The 10,189-nt window shown below is 48.7% G+C and overlaps 1 protein-coding gene across 1 annotated transcript in view; it reads right to left on the bottom strand.

Moving 5' to 3' along the window:
• Window positions 1-10,189, bottom strand: part of DELE1 (DAP3 binding cell death enhancer 1) — a 13,839-nt gene continuing 3,650 nt past the window's right edge. The window contains exons 5-13 of the mRNA XM_032477000.1: window positions 9,127-9,288; window positions 8,773-8,861; window positions 8,586-8,682; window positions 5,794-5,936; window positions 4,857-5,015; window positions 4,652-4,744; window positions 2,152-2,311; window positions 1,399-1,638; window positions 1-588 (exon numbers count right to left, since the gene is read on the bottom strand). Of these exons, the coding sequence (XP_032332891.1) occupies window positions 1,400-1,638; window positions 2,152-2,311; window positions 4,652-4,744; window positions 4,857-5,015; window positions 5,794-5,936; window positions 8,586-8,682; window positions 8,773-8,861; window positions 9,127-9,288 (1,142 nt within the window). The 3' untranslated portion in view covers window positions 1-588; window position 1,399. The remainder of the gene's footprint in view (window positions 589-1,398; window positions 1,639-2,151; window positions 2,312-4,651; window positions 4,745-4,856; window positions 5,016-5,793; window positions 5,937-8,585; window positions 8,683-8,772; window positions 8,862-9,126; window positions 9,289-10,189) is intronic.

Here is a 10,189-nt window from a genome sequence, read left to right as displayed (position 1 = left end):
TGAGATAATCCAGGATCTGTTTTATTAAGCTCACATCTATTTCTGGCACACCTTTCACAAACGAGGGTCTCAAAATCTACATACTCCTGCTCCAAGACTCTGGAGGCTCAATCTCCATTTACCCCCTCCTATCAGCGGGACAATAATAACACCTTCACATAAAATGACGGTGAGAACTGTTGCAAAAGAGCCCTGGGCCAGGCGTCAGGAGGCTGGGGTCCTTGTCCTGGCCTGGTGACTCATAAAGCCACGTAACCATGGGCATCACTCCGCCTCCTCAGGCCTAAGTGAGCACCAAGGTCCTTTCTGCAATGAAATGCCCCACATCTGCCCGCAGGGGGGGGGGGGGGCAGGCTGCTGCCCTTGGTCTACAACTGAGGAAGCAACACAGCGAATCAGGCCACTGCTTCAAAGTGACGTGGCCAGAACCTGGGCGTTCACATACTTTCCTCTTCTTTACAGTGCTGGGCAGGGACTTAAGGTTCTTTGGGAAGGTGGGTGGATACCTGGCCTCTTTGGAACTCAAGTCGAGGTATTTCTCTGAGGCTCCACAGGCTCCATCTTCAGGGCTGAGTGAAGGGTGGAGGTCTGAAAAAGTCAAGCAGTTACATCAGGCATGTACACCCTAAACCCCTTCCTTCCAAATCAGAGGGGAAGTGGAGACAATCACGAATCCACTGGGGATGAACAAAAGCCACCTGATTCTGTATTTCCCGGGTTTTAGCCCTTCATGGAACCACCTGACGACTTCTGCCACCTCTCTGGATCTGTGCTCCCCTTTTACACAATGTCACAAGGTTTTTCTCTAACTTGATACACTATTTTTCATATCTGTGAAACTATAATATGCTAATCATGTTTTTTAATGATATATATTAAGTATACAACTAGTAAAATAAAAAACCTTTAAACTGAAAAAGGAGAAAAGAAAAGAAAATAATAAAAACCCCGAGTATCACCCCAAATCCTCTTGTGAACCACAGGAGGCACACACATCAGATACTGGCAAAAAATGATGTGGTCTAAGCCCAAGGAAACTGAGGCATGGCCAGGGTAAAAGGGAAGTGATTTGCTCAAAGACAAAGGTGAAGGCAAGGACCAGGGTCTCTGGATCCTTAAGTAAAGGTCTTCACAGGTCACGGGACAAATCCTTTTTACGTAGACCAGAAATGACCTTGAATGCATTCACCGCTCATTTGTGAGGCTACAACTGGGGGAAACCGTCAAAGTCACTTATTAGCTATGCACTTGAAATTGCTTGAGAACCTGATCTCCTATTGGAATTTCCACCCTGGAAAGGGACGCCGACACCCGATTTTTGTTGCCATCCCACCCCCTCCATGCCCGCCTCGCCCCCCAGCACCAGTGAGAGGTACCAGTGACTGTGTTTTATCTCACCTTAGCCAAAACCCAGTCTGACGAGACTCCTTTCCAAGGGGTACGCATGGTGGGGGACAGCCCTGCTGGGGGCTCCGGGGCTGGCTCTGAGATGCCCGCTTCTATAGAGGAGGCCAAGGTTCCCTGTGCTCAAGGCGTGTGGCAGGCACGAGGCTCCTGCCAGCAGGGTGTTCAGGCTGCAGAGGGATGGGCTGGAAAATGACTTCAATCCTCTAACTGCCAGCTCGCCGGGCCCCGGGGCTGCGAGGAGAGGTGAGAGCAACTCTTACTCACACTGCGTTCCTGGACTCTGACTTCGGAGAAGGGCCTCCTTAAAGGACTTGGTTCCCTGGCATTGTTAACCCAGGCCAGCCCGAGTGACTGAGGAGTGAGCAGGGCTCCCAGAGCCCTAGACGGGGAAGTCAGGGCACTGAGGCAGCCTCAGGATAGTGTCTCTCCTGACAAATCATCAGAGCAGCTACCATTTTTTCAACGCTGACTGTGCGCCAGGCTGTGCTAAGCCCTTTGCTGTCATCCCAGTGAATCCTACAAATGAATGAATTTTCAGACGTGAAGAAACAGAGGTGCAAACCAGAGCCTTTGCAGATGCAAAGATGAAGCCCAAGTTCAGTGACCGAGCAGGGGTGAAAACTCAGGTTGGGTTGGTCTGGGGCAGGAAATGACAAGGAGACCGAGGGCTCCTGCCACCCCCTTCTGTGTCACAGGGTGCTGAGCTCCGAGGAGGGACCTGCTGGCTTTGACTCTCATCTGTACCTGCTGCCTCCATGGAAAAGAGGGTCTGCAGCCTCTCCTGGGCGGGCACGTTCCCCAGAGCTGCTGACTGCTGGTAACATCTCATGGCCTCTCCCAGATTCCTCTGCACACCAAGGCCCTTCTCATAACAAATTCCCAAGTGGTACCTGCTCTGTGAGTCCTAAAAGAGAAGATGGACAGACACATAGATGCACACTCATGCAGGACTGGAGAACTGAACCACTGAGGCAGGAGAAAGGCGCAGAAGTCAGGCATGCCTGCACTTCATCCCTGCAGGGTCAGGCCCAGCCCTGACCCTCCCTGGACCAAGGGATCTTAGCTATGAAGAGCCGGAGGCCCAGAGCTTGCCCAGCAAAGGAGACAGGGATCTTTCCACCCAGGGAGATTCTGGCCAGAGCAGTGAGGGAGCTTCTCTTCCTGAGGATGGCACTGAAGGGGTGAAGGCTGCAGGAAGCACTCAGCCTTGCTATGGGAGCCCAGGGAGCCAGGCTCCTGCGTTATCCTGAAAGAGTCAGGAGCAAGGGTGGAGGCTCGGCCTCTGAAGACCTTATATGCCTTCCTGAATCTCTACCGAGAGGGCTACAGAACATACATTACAGAGAACTCGCTCTCCTCCTTTGAAAGGTTAAAAGGCTAATCCCTTTGTCCAGTGCCCTGGACCCTCTCTCCCCTCTCACTGAGAACTGGGCTCCTCGGAGATGCGGTATCCGGCAGGGATTAGGAGCCCCACCTCTACAGCCAGACCGCCTGGGTTCCAAGCTTGGCTCCACCACTTACCAGCTGTGTACCCTCAGTCATGTTACTCTATGTCTCTGTGCCTCAGTTTCCTCACCTGTAAAGTGGGTATAATAATAGCACCTACTTTATTACATCATTGTGAGGATTAAGTGTGTCAATATGTGGAAAGTGCTTAGATTAGTTATTATTTTCATACCTTTAGTCGCCCATATCACTGATCTCTCCCTCTCTGTGATAAATATTTTCATTATATTCAATCTTCTAACCATGCTTCTGTTTCTCTTCGACATTCTATAGTCAAATTTCTGGAAAGAGTTTCTGTAACATATAGGCCAAAGCCTATATGATAAATATGGTGGACTCCTTGGCTACAGGCCGGCTTAGAACCTAGCACTGGACATTTGTAAGGCCAAACACCCACCCTGCTGGGTGCTGTTACACAACATCCCTTTGCGCACGTTTCCTCCTGGCAGGCTGGGTGACTAAAGCAGGCCAGGGTGCCCCAGGCTTGTCCCGGACACGGTCACAAGGCCCATTCAGCCCAAGGAAAGCTGTGGGGCTCTTTCAAGGAAAGGCAGGCAAAGAGGCTGGTAGCCCTTTTGACGGCTACTGCAGATACTTTGGGCAACACTGAGTGAAAAAGGAGAAGTATTCTGATGTCCAAGGGTTCAACGAAGCTATCACTGTGTTGGCCAGAAAACAAGGAGAAGTTGCAGCCCCACTGCAGGGACAGTCTAGAACATGCACATTGCTGGCTTTAATCCAGGGCTCCTGGTCCTTCAAGATACAACTCAAAAAATATACTGGTGTTCATGTAACTGCCCCATTGTAAACTGATTATACTTCACTAAAAAAAAAAAATGTATATATATATATATATATATATACTGGTCACACCAGAAACTAATTCAACATTGTAAGTCAACTACACTTCAATAAAAAATATAAGGATACATATACTGCTCAGAGACACTTGAGGATACAACAGACTCACAGATGTCTTTTCAGTGATTCTCACTGACATAAAGGTCTGAGATTCCCTACATTAAAGGTCCCTCTTTAACTCATTATTTCCTGAGCCCATCTGACCATTTTCCTTGTATTACTTATAAACAGCCCATGGAACTAATGTTCTGTGTAACAAACTCTGGGTCACACTGCCTGGAAGAGGCCAACCCCCCCCCGTTCATGGACACGCAGACATCCTCCCCCCACCGAACTGCTCACTGTCTTCACCTCACGTCTTGACTTCCCCGGACAAGGTCACTTGTGATGGGTGTACCTTTCAGGTGTACAGTATACAAAGTGCTTTCACACTTATTATCTCAGTTAGATTTTGATCCTCACAACAACCTTGTGAAGTAGTAGCCAGGTAAGGCAGGCATTATTATCCTGATTTTAGAGACAAGGAAAATAAGAAGTGACCAGCCCAGTAGTATGCTAGTAAATGGTTAACAACCCGCTCTTCACGGGAAAAAGCCCTGCTTTGTAGCATTTGGCGATCTCTGTGGTGCAAATGCTCCTCTTATAGCTGATACCAAGCTACCGACAATACTCGCAGGCTGGTGCGAGCCAGCCCCTGCACACCACGAGAGCCACCCAGGGGGCACACGTAAGTCAGGGAGAGTTACTAAGGTTTGAAGCCGGCCCAGTGCTCCTATTAACTGTCTCCTAAGCACAGCAGAACTCAGTACCAGTTCCAAAATCCCCTTCCTTTATCAGACTTGATCCCCCACATGCCTGGAGCCTGGAGATCTCATACCCCATTGTTGGCTGCAAGCCAAAGATATTTCACGGCTCTCTGCTCGTCCAGGTACGGTTCCTTGGTGAAAAGCACCCCGAGGAAAGCTTGGGCCTGTGGTCAAGGAGGAAGGAAAAAGGTACCTTGGTCACTGCTAGGCCTCACATGGTCCCTGGGAGGCCCCACGTCCCAGGTGCCCAGGACCCACTGCACCAATGGCAGTTACCTCTCTCAAGCCTGAGTCTGCAGCCTGCTTCAGCATGGACACTGCCCTCTGCCGCTCGGGGTCCCACGAGGAGGCTGGGTCTTGCAGCAGGCACCTGGCATAGCGGTACTGAGCCAGGCTGTGGCCCTGGCCGGCAGCCAACTGGTAATAAAGGGCTGCCTGGGCAAAGGGAGAAACAGCCAGTCTACTGGTAACTTTTTGGGGGAATGAAATGTTAGAAACTTATTTTAATTAAGTACTACATAATCATTACAGATAAGTCAGAAAATACAGATAAGTCGAAAAGAAAAACATAAAATTCCAAGAAATCTTGCCTCTTAAAGATCATTCTCTGTTCACGTTTTAGTGTATAGCCTTGCAAATTTCTTCCCATATATACTATATGTATTTACATATATATACATATACATTATATGTGTGTGTGTGTGTGTGTGTGTGGAGAGAGAGAACCACACTCACTATTTTAGAACCAATTTTTTCACTTAATGATACACCATGAATATCTTTCCCTGCAAATAAATATAGATCTAGCCCATCATTTTTAAGGCTCACATAGATGTTACTAACCAATCCTCTACTGAAGGAACTTCAAGTTGCTTTCTTTTTTCTTTGGCCATCATATACAATTCTAAGAAATACATTCTCAAATATAACATCTTTGTGTACTCATCCTACATTTTGGGATTAATTAATCTATTCATCAAGGTAATGTTTTGGTTGTGAAGATATAGCTGCAAAGAAGAAAGGCAAGGTCCCTGGTCTCCCGGAATTTTGAATCTAAATTCCTAGAAGCTGGGAGCTTCTTTCTTATTTTCCCCTCCCAATTGGGAGAGAGAAGCTGGACTTTCCCAAGCCCTGCCCACTGCTCATCTCTGGAGGTCACTCTGGGTAGCACAGCACAGGGGACGGGCTTTGGGGCAGGGAGGAGGTGCAGTACCTTGTCAAGGTCCCTGGGGGTGCCTCTGCCATGCTCGTGACACAAGCCCACGTTGTACTGAGCTTTGCTGTAGCCGCGATCTGCTGCTTTCTGGAAGTGAGAAAAGGCAGCCACGTGGTCCCCATCCCTCATGTTCTCTGTCCCTGTAAGAAAGCACAGGACATAAACACAGCTTCCTCTGTGAACTTCCCTACATCCTCGGCCAGATATCCAAAAGCTCCTTCCTTTCTTTTTTGTGCTAGACATTTTGTATTCCTATCCTCTGAGTATTTCACTGGTTTGCCAGAGACACGGTGGGTTCTGCCCTCCTGTACACCATCCTTCTCTAGGTGACAGCGTCCCAATTTCCCTTTGGAAACAGCCCTCCCCCCAGTGCTGTCAATCAATGCGACCTGCGCTCTTCCCAACCAATGAGACCCTCTTTCAGGAATCTGAATCTTGATCTGGTTTGGACAGGAGAGAAAACAGCTTCTGCAGGTTTACTGTGACAGCAGCACTCGGAAGATGCTGTCTCTCAGTTACCGCCCCCTGGATCCCTGCAGCTTCCCTGATTCCTGTTCTTTCTGAGGCTTTGCTGGTTAATAGATTCCAACAGATTCTTTTTGTACTTAGGTGAGCCAGAGTGGGTTTAGGCTGCTTATAACCAACATAATGTAAGTGATACAGCTGATGTTGTTCATCTTGTTTTATGAGGAAGCTGAGAGATTAAAAAAGCCTCGACCTGAACTCAGGGATGTCCAGCAATCAAGCCTATGTTCTTTTTTATCAGCCAAACAAAAAGGAAAACAGAGAAGGGGCTGGGCATAGCCAACTCTCATCTCTAAGCCTTTGCTCAGACTATTTCTCCTGCCCGTGATATTTTTCTGCCTCCATCATCAGGCCTTCCCATCCTATTCTGTTCTAGAACCTTCAGACCACACTCAGGCTTTAAACACTCTTTTGGCACTGACTTAATATACAAGGATTTTTCTAGGAGCTAAACTGTTTCAGGAGTACAAGCCCTGTCCCCTCAATTATACTGTAAAATCCTGGAGGCAGAAGCAGAAAAAGAGTGTAGAAGAAATAACTCTGCATAGGGTGAAAGCTCTATACAAATGCAAAATATGATTATGGCTTATGCTCCCTTTGTGTTCTGCCACAGTGCTTAGCACTTACTGAATAAATGAATATGTCTATGAAGGAAGGAATGGGCAAGAAAATTCTCAGAAGAGACTGTCTGCCCATCAAAATCACAAAAAGCTAACGAGGTAGAAGCCGGGTACCATTCAGCTAGCAATGAATTAGTCACCTCCTGGCTGCCTGGAAACTCGCTGTGGAGGGTTCACAGAGCCCTCCGTCCTTGAGGAGAAGACTTGAGAGGACAAAGGATACCCTGTCCCCATTCCCCACGCTGGGTCCCCGATCCAGCCCCTCTGCCTCTAACCTACACCAAGTCACCATCGCATTTTGCTTACCTATCAGTACCAGCTCCAATCCAGTCTGTTTCCCCTCTGGCTTCCCTACAATCCACGTCTGTCTACACAACAGCCAGAGAGATCTTTGAAAAAGTAAATCAGATTATGTGACTAACTTGCTTCCTGCTCCAGCATAAAACCCTCCAATGGCTTCCTGACTCACTTTAAAGATCCACACATCACCGCAGCTCAGGAGGCCTGATCCGATCTGGCCCCCACTTGCTTCTCTGACTTCATCTCTCTATTCTTCTGGTAATCACTAAGCTTCAGCCACATTCACTTTTCTTTTGTTCCTTTAACAAACAAAACTGCCTGCCTCAGGACGTTTGCACTTGCTGTTCCCCCTGCTCGGAAAGCTCTTTCTCCAGATGGAAACAAGACTGGCTTGTTTTTGTCAGTCAGCTCAAGGATCTTCCAAACCTTGAGGTCCTTCCAAATCACAGCTGCTCCTTGTGCAAGTCACTAACACATCTCCTTGTTTAATTTTCCTCATAACATTTAACAGCATTTGAAATTTCATTTTTCATTTGTTTGCCAATTTTTTGTTTTCCTCTCCCTCAATATATGTCAGCTGCATGAGAGTAAGGACTTTGTCTTATGAATCACTGTATCCTCAATACCTAAACTGGGCCTAGCAGAAGGTGAATGCTTAATACATTTGTACTGAATGAACCCCAGCCTCTTATCCACCTGCCCACTAGACTTCAACAGATGCTGCTGGGAGTCTGGATCTCCATATGAGAAGGCCTGAAACAAGCCAAGTCACTGCAGAGAACAGGACAAATAGTGCAGGGGCATCTAGAGTCTCCAGATGTGGGCAAGGAAGTGCTCCTATTCCTGTACTTGATGGCCTGCTTCACACCTCAGGAGTCTGTTCCTGCCTAAGTGTGGCAGATAATGCAAGGTGTCCTCCAAGATTTATCTTCTCCTCCTTACACAGTAACCGAATTTTCAGGGAACTGTAATCAATCAGCTAAAGACTACACTTCCCAGGTTCCCTGTGATTAGGATGGCCGTAAGTCTTCATTCGGGACAATGATCTGTGCAACTTCTCAGCTGGGAAGGAAGGGTCCTTTAGCTTTCCCACGCCTCCCCTTCTAGCTGGCTAGAATTTCAATAGGAGGCAAACCGGACCTTGAGATGGAAACCCATTTTAAGAATGGCAGAACCATCTGACTGAAAATAGGTCGCTGACACCACTGTGCCACCATGGTCTACCCATCTGGGAGAAAATAAACTCTCTCTTGTGTAAGCCACTCCCTACCCCGACTCTGTTTGATCTACCCCACACCCTTTCCATTTTCCCATCCTGTCTTGAGGCAGAGTCTACCCCCTTACCCAGGAGGTTGAAAGCGATGGAAACACTGAGCTGGAAGAGCTGCTGAATGGAAGTCACGGCCTCCTCGAGGGAAAGAGTTTTTGATTTCTCTTGTTCCTGTGGAAAAAATGTAAAGACTCATCATAGGACAGTTCACCCGCCCAGGGGAATGTTACGGGGATCTGGGTGGCCAAATGGGGACAATACCTGCTTTTTGCCAGGGGGCTGAGGCTGGGCTGGCTTTGCCTCTGACTTGAAGCTATTGCTGGCCTCCAGGAAGCCGGTGTCACTGGGGTCTGCAAGGGAGAGGGCCTGACACCCACCAGGGCAAAGGGGGAAGGTGCTATTTCTCCTTTTTTCCCACTCTCCCAGTCCACCCAGCCCCTCCATCCAGCACTACTGCCAGGAACCCAAATAATTCCAAACTGCCCCAGAAAGCCTGGGGGCTTCCAGGAATGACAGTTCCCTTATCTGCCATATGCAGCAACAAATGTCCATCTGCCCAGCTCCCCACGCCCACCCCACTGGCCTGCTGCTGATTTGGGGTGGGGGGGACCGTACCTTCCTCAGAGGGACCCTGAAGACCAGCTGCTCCCAAGGAGCTGTGTGAAGAGAGGCTCTCGGGCTGAGTGGCGGGTTCTTCGTGGCCCAGCCTGAGTTTCCTGAGGCCAGAGTGCCTAGGAGCCGGGTGGTCAGGGCTGGGCAGAATGTACCTCCTCAGTGCTGGAAAGAGCCAGTGAGAGCGCTCACGTCAAAGAGGATCAGTTCAGCCTGCTCGGGGTGACTGAGCCCTCCCTGAGGTCTGGAGGGGCCAAAGGAAGAATCTGGGAACTCCTGTGACGCATCCTTCACGTGCCCCCTTCTCCATTTCCTCAGTTGGCTTTCCTCTGCAAGGGTGGAGACGGCCCCACCTTTATGCTGGTCCCCCATCTTAAGCGTAAGTCACTCCTCTGCTTGAATTCTTCCAGGGGCAGGGAGACATCTACCTTATTCTCTGTTCTAGTGCCAGCACCTAGCACTTTGACGGTAATATTGATAATGATTATAATCATCATAATAAGGGCAAGAACTTAAACTAATACCTGCGGAGCACTTACTACGTGCCAGGCACTGTCCTAGGTCCTTGACTTGTATTAACTCAATTTAGTCCTTGCAAGAAACCTATGGCGTGGGTTTTATTATTACCCCCTTTTATAGATGAAGAAACTGAGACACAGGGAAGTTAAAAGTGACTTATCTATGGAAACAAAACTAGTACCGGCAGTTCTGGGCTTGAACCCTGACAGTGGAACTCCAGAGCCTTAACCATCATGCTCCTTTGACTCTGTACCATGGCACATAACAGCTATTTAGTAAAGATTCACTTATTAATGAATGATTGACCAGAGAATGACCTAACCTAACCTGGCTGGGGAGTAGGCAGGAAGCCACACCTAGGATGTAAAACAGCCTGGACTCCTTTGGGGCTCCCTCCACAGATGGTGAGGGGACGACATGGGAGGACACTGGAGGGCAGGTGTGGTTTGCACCCTGGGCAGACAGAACTTCCTCACATTCCCCTTCCTCTGACTACAGATAGGAAAGGCGAGGAGCTGCTGATGGCTCTTTTCCTGAGGTGTGTCCA

The sequence above is a fragment of the Camelus ferus genome, chromosome 3, assembly GCF_009834535.1.
Source record: "Camelus ferus isolate YT-003-E chromosome 3, BCGSAC_Cfer_1.0, whole genome shotgun sequence".
Lineage (NCBI taxonomy): Eukaryota > Metazoa > Chordata > Mammalia > Artiodactyla > Camelidae > Camelus > Camelus ferus.
This window is presented reverse-complemented; position numbering and strand designations above follow the sequence as displayed.